This window comes from Emydura macquarii, unplaced genomic scaffold (genome assembly GCF_026122565.2).
Source record: "Emydura macquarii macquarii isolate MOO-44397 ecotype Brisbane River unplaced genomic scaffold, CSIRO-AGI_Emac_v2 contig_2897, whole genome shotgun sequence".
Classification (NCBI taxonomy): Eukaryota; Metazoa; Chordata; order Testudines; family Chelidae; genus Emydura; species Emydura macquarii.
The window spans coordinates 29,271,980-29,287,305 of NW_027133034.1; the positions used below are offsets into that span (position 1 = coordinate 29,271,980).

Below are 15,326 nucleotides of genomic sequence, written 5' to 3' on the forward strand. Positions count from 1 at the left end.
CTCACTAGACAATCATCTCCAACCCTGTACTTAAGGTAATAAGATTAACAACATACTCGTCTAAATAGATTTTGATAGAATGAAAAAACGTATACTTATTCATCCTATCTGAAATCATTGCTCCCATTAAGTCATTTACTGATATACCCAACCTTCACACTTACTGACACATGTACACGTTTCTACAGCTATGTTTTAGACATTCTGATCATCAACATATCTGATCTGATTTACAGATAATTTCAGTATATTGAAATTAACTTTCTATTGCTGGAGGTTTACCCACTTAGGCACTGTAGTCCTACAGGTTAGTCGCAGAAGCCATAGGTTTTCTCTTTATCAGAATTCAACAGAAACAGATGACTCAGACAATTAGGATTGGAGGAGACCTCAGGAGATCATGTAGTCCAACCCCCTGCTCAAAGCCAGGACCAACTCCACCTAAATCATCCCAGCCAGGCTTTATCAAGCCGCACCTTAAAAACCTCTAAAGATGGAGATTCCACCACCTCCCTAGGTAATGCATTCCAGTGCTTCACCACCCTCTTAGTGAAAAAGCTTTTCCTAATATTCAACCTAGACCTCCCGCACTGCATCTTGAGACCATTGCTCCTAGTTCTGTCAATTATACATAGATATGTACTGTTTATACTGCAAACACTTTCAAAAACACATTTATTGCCTATATCTTCAGCATCACTATAAAATGCTAAGGCTGTTTGCCTGTCCCTGCACAATGAGTCTGTATATGACTTCCTTCTACCATGGGTACAACTCCACCTTATTATCATGTCACACCCTCTAGTGGTCACACCTTCAAGAAGGTAAGTTTTGTACTACTCATAACACTAGTAAATCATTAAGGATTGTGGCCTACTCTCTACTTTGTCTTAAAAATGTGAAAGAATAAAAGAAAATAAACAACACATACTTCTAACTATGACTTAATTAGTTTACACGTAGGTTATTTACACTGGGAGTAGCAGCAGCCTCTATACTTAAAAATAGCAAAATAGCTTCCATGAGAAGCTCAGTTACTCAGAATATTCTCACAAGTTCACCTCCATGGCTGAAATTTTCCATGTTGGTTTCTACCAAAAGTTATTTTCTTAAATTGAAAAATGGGTAAAAATGGAGCTGTATTTTTGGTTAAAACAAAAGCAAACATTTTCCCAATCACAAAAGAGATCCTTAGAAGTTTTTTATAATTGTGCACTGAAAGCTGAAAGTTTACAGAAAGTTATTTCTGATACTCCTCATTGAAATACTTTTGCATCTTTCAGCGAAAGTGGATTTTCATTTCATTGAGTTGTGTGATCTTTTTGAAAATATTATAATGCACATGCACAGTATACTTCGCACAATGTTTTCCATTTAGCTCTTCAGGCATGCAGTTGAGGAAGGTCCCATTGCTTCTGTGTGTAACCAACCTAACAGAAAAATACAGTGCACATGTTGAGGAGCTTTGTGAACAAATTCCCTTTCTGTGCACCTCCTAAAAAGTGCAATAGTGAAGGCTCTGCTTCTCTCCCTCTTGCTGACCTTGAGGGCTTTGCAGGAAAAGGAGGACTGTGCTTGGCCTGAAGTTGGTGGGGCAGGGAATTAAGTCGATGCAGAGAGGTTTGGAGTAAGTAAGGCAGCTGTGGGAGGGGCTTGTAGCAATTGGCAGCTGCTCATAGAGTTCCAAGTTCCATTAAGAGAACCCTCCCCAGAAGCAGACCTACTTAGAGAGAGGAGAAGTGGAGCTCTCTGTGACCAAAAGTAACCCTGTATTCACACCCTACACACCATTGTGTAGGAGAGTAAAGAGTTAAAAGCTGGACAAGTGGCCAGGCCTAAATTACAGGGAACGGGGTCATGGCAAGGGCAAGCCTTGTTTCTCTTAAAGTAGTATAAATTTTAGTTAGAGTCTGTTATCTCTCTTCTCCTCCTCCATTTCTGGCCATCTGTGTAGGGGATGAGCCTATTGCTATTTCTGTGCGAGGTTTTATGGCGGGAAGGAAGTGTTATCTTCCTTCTCCCCCAGCATGCCTTTACTTTAAAGAATGTTAGTGTAAAATTTATAGGTTTTAAGATGATGTACCTGACCTATGTATGGTAATCCTGTAACCAACAAACAGGGACGGGTATAATTATATTCATTATGTAGTTGTTAGTATTCATTTTATAGGTGTTGATGTAACCAAATAAGGGTCAATGGGGAGTTGCTAAAAATGTATAAATTTACATACTGTTATGGATAAAAAGATTGTAAAGTAACCCCCTCGTTGCTCACTCCCAGCATGGAGATGGAACAAGCAGGCAATAAAGGGTTCTGTCTCCCTAATCCACCCCCTGGACAACCTGTTTGATTATTTCTAACACACTGTAATAATCTTTGTACTAAATATGCTTTGTGAGATATCATTTGAAAACTAATAAGTTACTGATCAATAATATGGTGAAATATATGTAGCAACATTATATGTCAAGGTACAAATTTCACCTGTAGGATGTTATTAGCATATTTAAAACGAGTCTTGCCTAGACAAAAGTTGTTCAACAGACCTAACTTAAGCAAAGGAATGTTTGTTATCTCAATATACATACAAGTTGTAAAATGGGTCCCCAAAACAGCAGGGGTAATGGAGGGCAGGAAACAAAATTTGCATTTTAGCCAACAAAGGGAGGAAGAAAGAGCATGGAAACTCCTTCACTGCCAGACTCCATGTCACCTTCCTCACTGTTTGAATACATTTTGCTTTGAGGTGCAACCTTCAGAAGAAATCACTTCAAAGGTTCACTGAACTTTAAAAGGAAGGGGCAGAAAACCCCAAAAGTTCTCTCTTTCACCTAAGACAACGAAGTCACCAACACCTTTTGGCCTCTAGGAGAGATCCTGACCAAGGAAACGGTCAGTCACTATCTTGCTGGAAGACAGTGAGTGAGAAAATCCATCTTAAACAAGCCTTGAATCAAAACTTGTTAGATTAAGTTTTAAATTTTTAGATGCATGTTTTCATTTTTATTTCTTCGTGGCCATTTCTAACATTATCTCTTTGAATTCTTTTAAAATTCTATCTTCTTTTGTTAATAAACTTGTTTTATTTTTAATCTAAACCAATCTAGTGCTGTGTTTCAACTGAACTGTTTGGTAAATCCAGTTAAAGTGACAAACTGTTGAATACTGCTTCCTTACAAGGACAACAAATCTTAATATTTGAATAGTCCCAGACAGAGAGGTCTGGACATGCAAAACAAAGGTTTTTGGGAAAATTTGGGACTGAGACTGTGGTGGGGTCACTCTGCAGGTAGTAACCAATGCTGGTGGAAACCAGAGTGTTACTGGTGTGTTACTAGGAAGCTTCTGGACCAGGGCTGCAGATGCACACAGATATTGAGGGTATGTGTGCCTGTATAAGTACGTTGGAAGCAGCCCAGGTTGGAAGCTAAGCATTGTGAAGCACACAGGGTTATAGGGGAGTTGTTGACAACCCCTCACTGATCGGAACTGTACCTCAATGTGACACTACTCCTCATTTATACTGACATTACTCCTCATTTACAGAGCTTGAAATAGAGGGAGCACTGGGGGGCCAGTGAAACGAGCTATTCAAAATGAAACTATGCAAACATCTATGTGCCCCTCACACAAAGTTTCCATGATAATGGAAACACCACGCACCCTGCGTAAAGAAATTTAACACTGCCGGGTTTCTATTAGTTAATGTTAACTGTTAATTAAGTTAACATTAGTTAATGTGGAAAACCTTATGCTCTCAGTGTACCAAGTTTACTTGGAATTCCACTTGCCAGAACACCTAGTACAAACCTTCCCTACCTCAAATACTGCAACCTGAACAAGTTAAAGCATGCTTGCAACATTAAATAAATATACACAACAGAACAGTTATGATTAATTTCATGATCGACTATTTCTTAAACCATAACATACATTATATAGTTTTACAAATTTAGATAAACATTAAGTATCTTGGTTTTGTACTACCCTGTATACCAGTCCATAAAATAATTTGTATGTAAAGGAAACAGTACTGTACTTGCTGATTCCCCTCTTTCACCATTACGTGGTCTCTTTCAGCATCGCCTGTCAGCTCTTTTCACATGCCAGGCCTGTCACTCAGCCTTTCCATAACTTAGAGTCCACCATCAGTGTTGATGCCCTCTCATCTACTCCCAGCCCTATCAACTCTGCCCAATCTGCCATTGATATAGTTATTGATTCTCTCTGTGCTTCATTCTCCTTCACCCTTGATTCTTTTGCCCCTCTCCTGCCCTGCCAACCCCCAGCTCTGGTTCACTCACTACATCTGCTTCCACTACATCTGCTCTCACATTGTGCAGCACCTCAGCTATGATCAGGCTGACTTCAACCACTGCAAATGCATTCTTTTCTCCTTCAATTCTGCCATCTTCCTAGCTAAATACTACTTTGCAATCTGAACGGAACTCAGACCCGCAATCCTAGCTACCTTTTCACCATCTTTGACTCACTGCTCAAACCCTCCTACCTCCATTTTTCTCTCCATACAGAATCTCACTGATTTCTTCCAAGAGAAAATTGATATGACGACAAGACCTTCCCCTGGATTTGAATTCCCTTCTGCTTTCCCTTCCTACAACTCTCTCCTCCTCTATCACAGATGCAGAAGTTTCTGATCTGCTCCTCCTCCTCTAACCCCTCCACCTGCCCCAGTGAGCCCATCCCATCCCATTCTCTAATCTCCCTTGTACCCATTCTGATCCCCTCCTTTATTGTTCTCACTCTACTCTGGCTCTTCCCCCCCCCCAAATACAAGCATCCTTTAGTCTCTCCCATCATAAAAAACCCAACCTTGTCCTCATTTGTCTCTCCAACTACCACCCCATCTCCTTTCTCCCTTTCATCTCTAATCTTAGTGAACATGTTGTTTACAAACACTCTCTGAAGTTCCTCTCCTCCAATTCCATCTTAGACCCTCTCCACTCTGGCTTCTGCCCCTTGCACACCACTGAAACCACTGCAGCAAAAATCTCTTAGGACCTCTTCCCTAGCAAAACCTCAGAACCAGTACTACTTGTCTTCATTTTTAAAGCTCTTCATGGCGTCTCCCCACCCTACCTACCACTCTCATTCACTATTGAAATGTTGACTCCCATCTCCATAAGTCACACTTATTACATTTTCAAACAAGCACCTTTGTACTTTCTGCCATGCTGCCCCTCATGCTTCAGATAAGCTCCCCATAAATATCCACACAGCTGCCTCATTATCCTCCTTCAAATTGTTCCCTAAAACTCTTGATTTCCATGATGCCAAGAAAAAACTTGGCAATGGTTATGCCATTTGTGTGGTGAGACTATTGCCTGCCATGCTGACCAAAACTGTCTCATTGTTTCCTGGTAGTCCCCCATTTGTCTCTCTGTGTCCATGAGTTGTGCCTTGTCTGATAAGACTAAGAGGCAGGAACCATCTTTCTGTTCTGTGTTTGTATAGCGCCTAGCACAATGGGATTCTGGGTCCATGACTACAATTATTACATGCTATAGCAATATAAATAGTAATTTACACAGTATACTGATGTACTACAGACTATAGAAAAGTAATACTGTAAATTTAGCATGAGGCATGAGCATAGCACAATTACCCTGAAATACAATTCAGAAGAGGAAGTAATTGACTGAGAAGTAAATTTAACAGCCAAATTAACTGTTTAAAATCCCTGAATTACATTTACAGATTACATTTTCTTTCCAGCCAGTAGAAAAGCTTAGTACATATGTAGTGATTTGGGGAAATGTGTGCATAATTTGTGAATGCTGAGTGATATGATAAACTCTCTTATGTATCTTTAGCATGCTGCAAACTTAATTTCAAATGTTCATTACTTTGCCTTCTCTATAGTCTGTTTTCCCCCATTTTGGGCTGGAATTCCACAGGTGAGTGGCAAAGGCATAATAAAAGAGGATTGTTAAGTGCCCAACCACTGAAATCTAGTCGCTCTTGACAAAAGACTGGCTCCCAACCAGGACAGCTGGTTTATCTGGAGAGAGGTTGCCTAACTCCAGCCCATGCCCAGATGTCAACGGAGCAATTTTATAGCCCCAGAGCCCAAGCCCTACGAGCCAAAGTCAGTTGACACAGGCCAGGCGTGAGTGTTTTACTGCATTGTGGACCTACTCTCAGGAGTCCAGCAGCAGGATTCCCCTCACAGTGTAATGAGTGTCCAAGAGGGTGCTCTTCATTGGATTTGTGACAACATAGATGCTGACCAAATTAACAGGTACCTTAAAAAGTCAAAGTAGTTAAAAATATGACAATAAAACTAAGTATATATGAATGAAAAAATATTTCAAGGTATTATTTTTGCACATTTTTTGTTGTACACTTTCATGTGTTGTATTAAATTATGTAAGTGTTATATGTCCATGTAACTAGAGATTGCATTGCAACGCTTAAGTGCAAAACCACCGAGTTAAAATGTGTATAACCTTACTACGTTCTTTTCTTACTTTAGAGTGTTTAACAAGGCAATTTAAAAGTATTTCTAACAATAACCACGGATTTTTTATATAGAATAATATAATTAGTTGGTTAAAAGATGCTGAACTAAAATAATTACAGTATTTGCTTTATTTAAATTAAATGTATTCCTTTAGTGTGTTTTTCTTCTGAAAAGTGACTTAAAAATGGCATATGGGAATTTTGTGTTCATTGTGTTCATCATCTCAATGGATTCCATATAAAATTATCTCAATTTACAAATAAAAATATGTCTGTTCTATATTCCAGTTCTGCAAATTCAATCTGGGCTCAGATTCAAGATGGGCTGTTCTTTCTTCCTCCTGCATTATCACAAGTAATTATGACCTGCAAGTCAAGTTAGGCTCCCAGTTACACTTGTTGAACCTCATTATCATCAATTTGCGCAAGCAGCACGTGTAGATAATTGGATAATAGATAAAAAATTCTGTTGATGGTGCACAACATGGAACAGAATCCAGTTCACTCACTTTCAGCTTATATTGGTTCTGCAGGGCTAACTGCAAAAAGTAGTAACATCTATTTTTGCTGACATCAACAGCTGCAATTCTAACTACATACAGAGACGAGATTGGTTAAATAAGAAGGGACAATCTTTACATAGTTAATTTCCAGAGTAGAAGTGAACTTCAGTTGAACCATTCCAAATCAATCTCAAAAGATTATTCATATAACTTAAAAAAATACAAAGAAGGAAGTAGCAAAACTCACCATCTTAAGGAAGGGGGTCGATGGGTTGTAGCTATAGGTATCTTTGTCTTTTAGGATAAGAATGTGAGTAGAGTCAATAATCACCCTCTTCAAATTCATTAATGAGTGGAAAAGCCTGTCAATAGAATTTTCAGATGTTACTAGTTTTGAGATGTTATGTTTATAAATAGTGATAAGAACCTTGGGGAAAAAAGATATAGAAATATCATTAACTACTAAAAGTATTGCTTTAGATGAGTCTAGTTTTTTATTCTGACCTAGATTTCCAAAAATGACTACTTATTTTGGGTGCCCAACTTCAGACGTCTTGAAAGAGCTTAATTTTAAGGAAATACTGAGCACCTGTCACCGGAAAATTAGGCCCCCACTTTACCTTGTCTCAATTTGGGCACCCAAAAATCATCATCCTTCCCACATTATCAGCAGCATACAGAAGAAGTCAAATGGCACTAATTGTCCCTATCCTGGGCTTCTGTTTCTAGATCTTTCATATTTAGCAGTAATAATGCTGCTTCAGTCATTATTGTCCTACAGAGCATACCTGTAGGTCAGCCTCTCCATCGCTTGTCTGGGAGTCACCAAACAAATGTCATTTAAGTAGCCTATTACTGGGCATTCTTAAAATTCTTATATGTCCAACTGTCTTCTGTACTACTTGACTTGTTGTATGTATATGTACCCATTACAAGGTCTCTTTCATTATTTTAAATAATCAGTTCATTTTACTTCGGATAGTCTATGGATACTTTAATTTACTTTGGATAATCAACTGCATTGAAAGCCATTTCAATTTGCACTGGATAGAATTATTTTTCCAGGACTCTGCTCCTGGAAGGGATACTTAGGGTTTTTATAAAGAAAGTCTGATTTTTTTGCTATTCACACTGGACTTCCATACTCCATAACGTTTTTAAAATACATCACTTATTCTGGGCTTCACAAACATGTAATTACCAATACTGAGAATGATGCTACCCAGATAAACTATTATTGGTTTACCAGGCTTCACTTTCCAAATAGATAAAATCATTGGTATGTAAATTAATTTTCATAATTTCTATCTTTGATGTATTGACAAGATCTATTTGCCTGGCAGAATTTGCAAGATCATCTCTCTTTCGCAGCATATCTTCAATTGATTTATTTAGAAGACTGATGTAATCTGCAAGCCTAGGTCTCCAAGCTTGCCATCTATCCATGTAAAGCCTGTATCCATACTTACAGTCAATCGCGTAACAAAGTAAATATGGACTATAAACAAGATGCAACCTTGCCTGTTAACATTAAATTCAGTTAGCTAGCTCCGTGTTTATCTTTAAGGCACACTGAGCATTCCAATATTATTTTTGAATAATTTGAGTTATATTGTAGGGGACTCCGAAAGTCAAGACACCTCAAATTACTAGTAATTCTTCAAAATGTAGTCCTTTGACAAGTAAAGATCTGTAACAAAAGGCCAAAATTTTCAAGTCTGCATGCCTAACTTTAGGTAGGCATATCTGAAAATTTGTCCTTGGTGTCTAAAATTATCTATCAGGAGCTCCATGAATTTGAGAAGCTAACAAAAATTGGTTTCTTTTGTTATCTAATATTAGTGCTCATAAACCATATAATTGATCTAATATGAAGTCTTAAAATTTTTTATACATTGTTTTTATTACATCAAAATGAAAATTCTCCAAGAATTTAACTTCCTATCCAGAGAAGAAAACTCTAACTATGTTTAAACAGACTTAACTAGAACATATTCCCAAACCAAAAAAAAAAAAAAAAAATCTTTAAATCATTAAACAGTAGTTAAGGTTGTAAATATGTATCAATAAGTTTCACACACAACACATTACCTTACATTTAATGTTACCCAAGTGCATTTCTCATAACAGAATTACTAAACATCTAGGAATTCACTAGTTTAGGAACCATTAGCATCCCAGCTACTTACATACCCCAGACATTTGTATTGTCGTTATAGATATGTTACTGTACTACATGTCCCCACAATAGATGCCAAAACAAACTACTCACCAACAAATACAAATCTAATTGCTCAAAATCGAGTTCCCTTATCTGATGATTTCATACATTTTTCATTATTTTATTATGGGAAAAACAACTGAGTAACATTCATAGATTCCAAAGCCAGAGGGACCATTGTGATATCTCCTGTATAACAGATGACAGAACTTCCCCAAAATAATTCCTAGAGCATATCTTTTAGAAAAACATCCAATCTTGAGTTTAAAATTGTCAGTGATGGAGAATCTACCAAGACCCTTGGTAAATGGTTCCTATGCTTAATTATTCTCACCATTAAAAAGTTGCACCTTATTTTCAGCCTGAATTTTTTTAGCTTCAACTTCCAGCCATTAGATCACATTATATCTTTCTCTGCTAAACTGAAGATACCATCATTAATTATTTGTTCTCCATGTAGACTGGAACAAAATCATCCCTTAACCATCTCTTTGTTAAGGTAAGTTGATTGAGCTCCTTGAGTCTATCAATATAAAGCATGTTTCCCAATCCTTTAATAATTCTCATGGTGTGACACAGAGACCTCTTAGCATCGTGGGGCTTTGGAAAGAAGATGGAAAGGTGAATGAGCTGTTTTATATGGAAGGTCCAGGTGTCTTTGGGAAGGAAATTTGGGTGTGGTCTTAGTATGACATTATCCTTAAAAAAAACTATGAAAGGAGGGTGTGCCATTAGAGCTATTTCCCCGATCCAAGGTGATAGCTACTAAGAATGTTGTTTTCATAGACAGATGCATATGTAAGCATGTGGCCATGAATTTGAAAAGGGGTTTTGTTAGGCCCTTGAGGACCAGATTAAGGTTCCATGATGGTGTGGGATGTCTGATTTGTGGAAAGAGGTTATTCATAACCTTGAGAAATCTCTTCATTGTTGGATGAGTGAATACTGAATATCTATCTATTTTACGATGAAAGGCCGTAACTGCCACAAGGTGCACTTTTACTGAACTGAGAGATAATCCTGACTTCTTGAGATATAGGATGTAGTCTAGTATTAATGGGAAGGAGGAGGATGTAGGGGTAACTTGTTTTGAGTCACACCAGATTTGTAATCTTTTCCACTTCTGTATATATGCGTGATGGGTCACTGACTTTCTGCTATGTAATAGCACCTCTATTACATCCTCAGAACAGGATCTCTCTATGCTTTGGAACCATCAAGCAGCCATACTTTGAGTTGGAGAACTTGCAGGTTTGGGAAATGGATCTATCCAGTGTTCAGAAAGAGGAAGTGAGGAAGGGATTGAAGAGTAGGCAAACTGGTAGGCAAACTGCTAGCTGTGTAAGGTATGGGAACCACATTTGTCTCGGACAAATGGGAACTATAAGAATAATCTTTGTTTTTTCTTTTCTTACATTGAGACGGATCTTTGATATGAGAGGAAATGGAGGGAAGGCATAGAGGAGATCTGTGTTCCATTGAAAGAGGAATGCATTGTCTAATTACTGCTTTCCCAGCCCAGCTCTGGGGCAGTACAGGGAGCATTTCTTGGTTTTGAAAATGACTAACAAGTCTATTGTTGGGACTCCCAATGGCAAAATATGTTGTGGAGCACTCCAGGGTTCATTTCCCATTTGTGTTCTTGGGAGAATGCTCTGCTTAGGCTGATTGCTGTTGTATTCTGTTCTGGAAGGTAAGCAGCTGATATAATGATGCTGTACCAAATGCACCAATTCCATAACTTCACTGCCTCTTCGCAAAGGGACAGTAATCTCACTCCTCCCTGTTGATTTATAAAGAACATACATGCTATGTTGTCTGTCATGATTTGTATATGTTTGTCCTTGATCAACGGTAGAAATGTGCACAAGCATTCCTAACTGCTCTGAGCTCCAGCAAGTTGATATGTAGTGTTCATTCTATGGGGGGGGATCATCCACCTTGAACCAGGTGGTTTTCTAGATGAGCTCCCTAGCCCACTAACGATGGATCTGTTGTCAGTATCAACATTGGATGTGGCTGAGTAAATAGGAACCCTGTGCAACATTCTCTGGATCTTTCCACCATTTGAGAGAGTTTATTACTTTTGCGGGCACTGACAGTGGCTTGTTCAATCTGTCCCTGTTTGGTGCATATATCGTTCTGAGCCATGCCTGCAGGCAACCTGAAAGGTGAAGCCAGGATTTTCTCAACTACCACAGTTGATGTAGAATGGGCCATGGTGTCTGAGGTGTCCAGTGCCATTTGTTGTGCCTTCCTTGCTAGTAGCTGGTCTTTGGCAATAATGACTTGGAACTGTTCTTTTTGATCATTTGGGAGGTGATCAATAAAGGCATTATGTTTCCTGTAGTTGATATAGTTATATTTCACCATCAGGGCCTCAAAATTTGTGATCCTAAACTGTAGGGTGGTGGAGGAATATGAGTTTCTGCCGAATGGGTCCAGTCTTTCCCAATCCTTCTTGCAGGGAATTGATTTAGCATGGTGCTATCTTCCTTGTTTATAGCATCTTTGACAAGGGAATTCAGAGATGGGTGCAAGAAAAGAAAATCCATATTCTTAGAGAGGGCATAGTATTTTTTGTCTGCCCTTTTACATGTGGATATTATCAAAGTCGGTGTTTGCAAAATGACCTTGTGTGGTCTAATAGTGTCTCGTTTATCAGGAACACAATCCATGATGACTGTGACATATGTAGGCTGTCCAACAGTTTGTGATTTACCTCTTCGAGGGGAATCTGGAATGTGCCAGCAACCCTCTTGGTGAGGTTCTAGAATTGTTTAAAATCATCTGCCACTGATGGTGAAGGAGGCATCACTGCTTCATCCAGCAAGGCTGAGGTAATATTTGTTGACGGAGTAATGGCCTTTTACAGACATGCCTCCTGCTCCTCAAAGGTCTTCTCTTGGGGATCAGGGTGTCTAGAAAGGAAGGGTGAGGGAAATAATCTTCCTCTCCCCCTATGGGAAATGCTTGAGGTCCTAGAGAGTTGGTGTCTGTAGGCTACCCATGGTCCCAATATTGCCAGTGGGCTGGAGCAAGGGGCATGAATGATGGTACCCAAGGTGTCCATACCACGTGGGTCACTAACATTCTCTACGTGGCTGTAATTGAGTAGTCCCTGGATGTTGCTCTATTGAGCTGTGCCACAAGACTAAGGAGAGGTTGTCAGCCTCTTCACTGTCTATCTCTTTGCTAGATAAAGGTGGAGTAGACAAAGAGGCTAGTGGCAACTGTCTTGGTACCTCAAGGAATTCCGGAGACTGAGGTGTAGTCAGTGCCGGAGCACCAATACCAAGTTGCAGGGATTTTGGTGTTTTGAAAACCAGCAGGATTCCTTGGAGAAACACAACTCCTGTGCCACCACAGTGGTGATCAGTATCGATAAGGTCTGTCTCTGCTGGCTCATCGGTACTGAAGGAGTCACTGCCTGCAACCTCTTGTGGTGCAAAGATCACGCAGAAGGAGGATCCCTGGTGTAAATGCTTGGTACCACGGTCATTCTGGTCTCTAGTAGTGTCATATTAGCAGAGGCGGTCCAGTCTCTATTTCCTCGTATGTCTGAAGGTACTGACACCTCTGAACCTGTGCACCTTGGGTCTTTAGGCTTGGTGGCGGTATTGGCGCCCAAGGAATCTACTGCTTTATTGGTACTGTGCCATGGTCCCATTAGTACTGAGGTAATTGATCTTGCTAGGGATCTCTTCTTCCCAGACAAGTATTCAGCCTGGGGTCTTATAGCCCTCTTTTTTGAAGTCTTGTCAGGAGAATCCATAGATTTCCTCTTTGGCTCCACTACAGTTTGACATCCTGTTGAGGTTGATGGTCCCAATGGGGATCGTTGCTCGGAGGGAGTCCCAGGACTGGAATCGGAAGCCAATCTCAGAGAGCTCTCCATCATCAGGAGCTTGAGTTCATGGCTCTTTCTCCTCATTCTTGCCTTTAATTTCTGGCAGATGGTACACTTTTGAGGTATATGAGCCTCTCTTAGACAGCGAATACAGTGCTGTGGATGATTGGTATCGCCTTTCTGCAGGAGAGAGCACGTCTGAACGTGGGAGAACCAGGCATATCACTTTTGGGGGTTGTTCCCCAAGAGGGGAGAATAATGAATCAATAAGAAGACGGAAGTAACTATGTCCAAAAAAAAAAAAAAAAAAAAAAAAGAGGGATTTTTTTTTTTATTTTTTTTTTTTTTTTTTTTAAGAAAAGAACAAAAGAAAATATAAATGAGTAATAATGGAAACTCTATATTAGCTACTATAAATCTAAAACAAGGTTTAACTCTAATAGCTATCAGACTCTACTAGTTGCTCCATCTCAGGCCATGGGGAGTTGAGAAGGAACTGAAAGCAGTTTGCCCATGCAGCACAAAAGATAGCTTTGAGGCAAGGCACGAGACAGGCAGAGCATATGTGCGGGCAAACGGACACTGCTATCAAAAATCTCTGATCTGAGGCACAGAGATGCAGATACGCCTACAGTGGAGCACCCATAGGGAGACTACTCGAAGAAGAACTGTAAGTTAATTTACCTAGTAATGTATTTTGCTTAAACTCACACTTGTTCTATAACTGCTTGCTTCATCTTTTAATAAATTTATAAAAGATAAATCAGTTCAAAATTTCCATGTAAAAGTTACCTATGTAGAGGTTTAAAATGTGAAATTATTAAAAATTATTCCTAAGCCCATCCTATAACGTAATTCCTTAAAACAAACACCCTATTATCCCTACAGTAAGTCTCCTGTAAACCTTATAGATGTAATATATTCTCCTGTGGAAACTGAAGATCATTTTTAGATTATACAGTTTGAATTTGAATCTTTTGATGGTTGAGTGTTTTAAAGTTTATGCTCACTCTACAGATTTCTTGCATACAGTCAAGACAGTCAGCACTGGTCGGAATCTCTTGCTCATACACTGGCTCCAATCAATTGAACAATGCCTTATTTCACATTCTTTTGTTTGTGGCTGTTCAATGATTCCCAGGAACAGAATTAAAATCTGCTTCTGCCTTTTTAATTCTATCAGGTATCCTTTTTTTAAGCTTTTCTTTACCCACATTTGAAAAGAGGAGATCTCCCATCTGGCTCAAAGAAGTAAAGTCTCCACACACCCCAGAGATTCACCCAAAGGGAACCTTGTTTTTGATCAGGTGGTAAATATTGGATTTTTGAGGAAGGGTAAGAGGGGGTTGTTTTGCTTTAACATGAGGGAAACCTGTCAGTAAAATCATTTTGAAACTTTCCCCCATTAGATCTCTTGATTACCTCACTGAAGAAGAGAGGTTTGGTCTTTCTACTTGACACCTTGGTTAAAAATATATTTTTAGACCTGTTTTCTCAAATGTTTATGCAACAGCATGGATATAATTTTGCATACATACATTTGAAAATATAAGCCTCTTTTAATGCTTTTTTGATTGAAGTGATGGCTTGTCTTTATCAGATGACTACTCGGTCATCTATTCTAAAGCTCCCCACATGCTTTGACTCGAATACCTTGATGTGACTATTAATTGCTTAGCCTGGGTATCCACTTTTCAGTACCTCATGATCTTGCATTATGTTAGATGTCATAGCTCCTGCTGTGAAGCACAGGGAATGCAGAGTAGCATAGATACAAAAATGACGGAGATGATTTTTTGTAGAATTCATTTGATTCTCTTCTCCTCTGCACCGAACAACTTCAGAATTCATTATCCCATGCTAGGATGACTTGTAAAAAGTCTGTAGAAGCTGCAAAAGTCTAAGGATGCAGACAAGTCATCATATCCCAGTCATACTGGAGTGCTGCTTCCTTATGTCTATTCATTCTTTAAGCAGGAAGCAATCACTCAAAGATCTCAACACTGCATTTATTATGGAGACTCAAACTGCTTCCATTTTGGGGAACCATAAAAAATTTTTTAGTTCTTTGGACTGTGTAAAACTACTGAATTTGTCTATTCAGACATCATAATTTCTTTTGGCACTTGTTTGCTCTCTAAGATCGTCCACAGTGAAGAGGAAGGCATACCTCCTACATGGATTACAACATAAAATATTTTTATGGGCTTATTGTCCTGTCTTGTCCATCTAGTGCTAGTTTTATCTTCTTCTGGTTATTTCACTGAA

The 15,326-nt window shown here is 39.0% G+C and overlaps 1 protein-coding gene across 1 annotated transcript in view; it reads right to left on the reverse strand.

The window, feature by feature from the left end:
• Positions 1 to 15,326, reverse strand: part of MAN2A1 (mannosidase alpha class 2A member 1) — a 216,892-nt gene that overhangs the window by 100,444 nt on the left and 101,122 nt on the right. Inside the window, exon 11 of the mRNA XM_067568482.1 lies at positions 7,235 to 7,349. Coding sequence (XP_067424583.1) covers positions 7,235 to 7,349 — 115 coding nt within the window. The remainder of the gene's footprint in view (positions 1 to 7,234; positions 7,350 to 15,326) is intronic.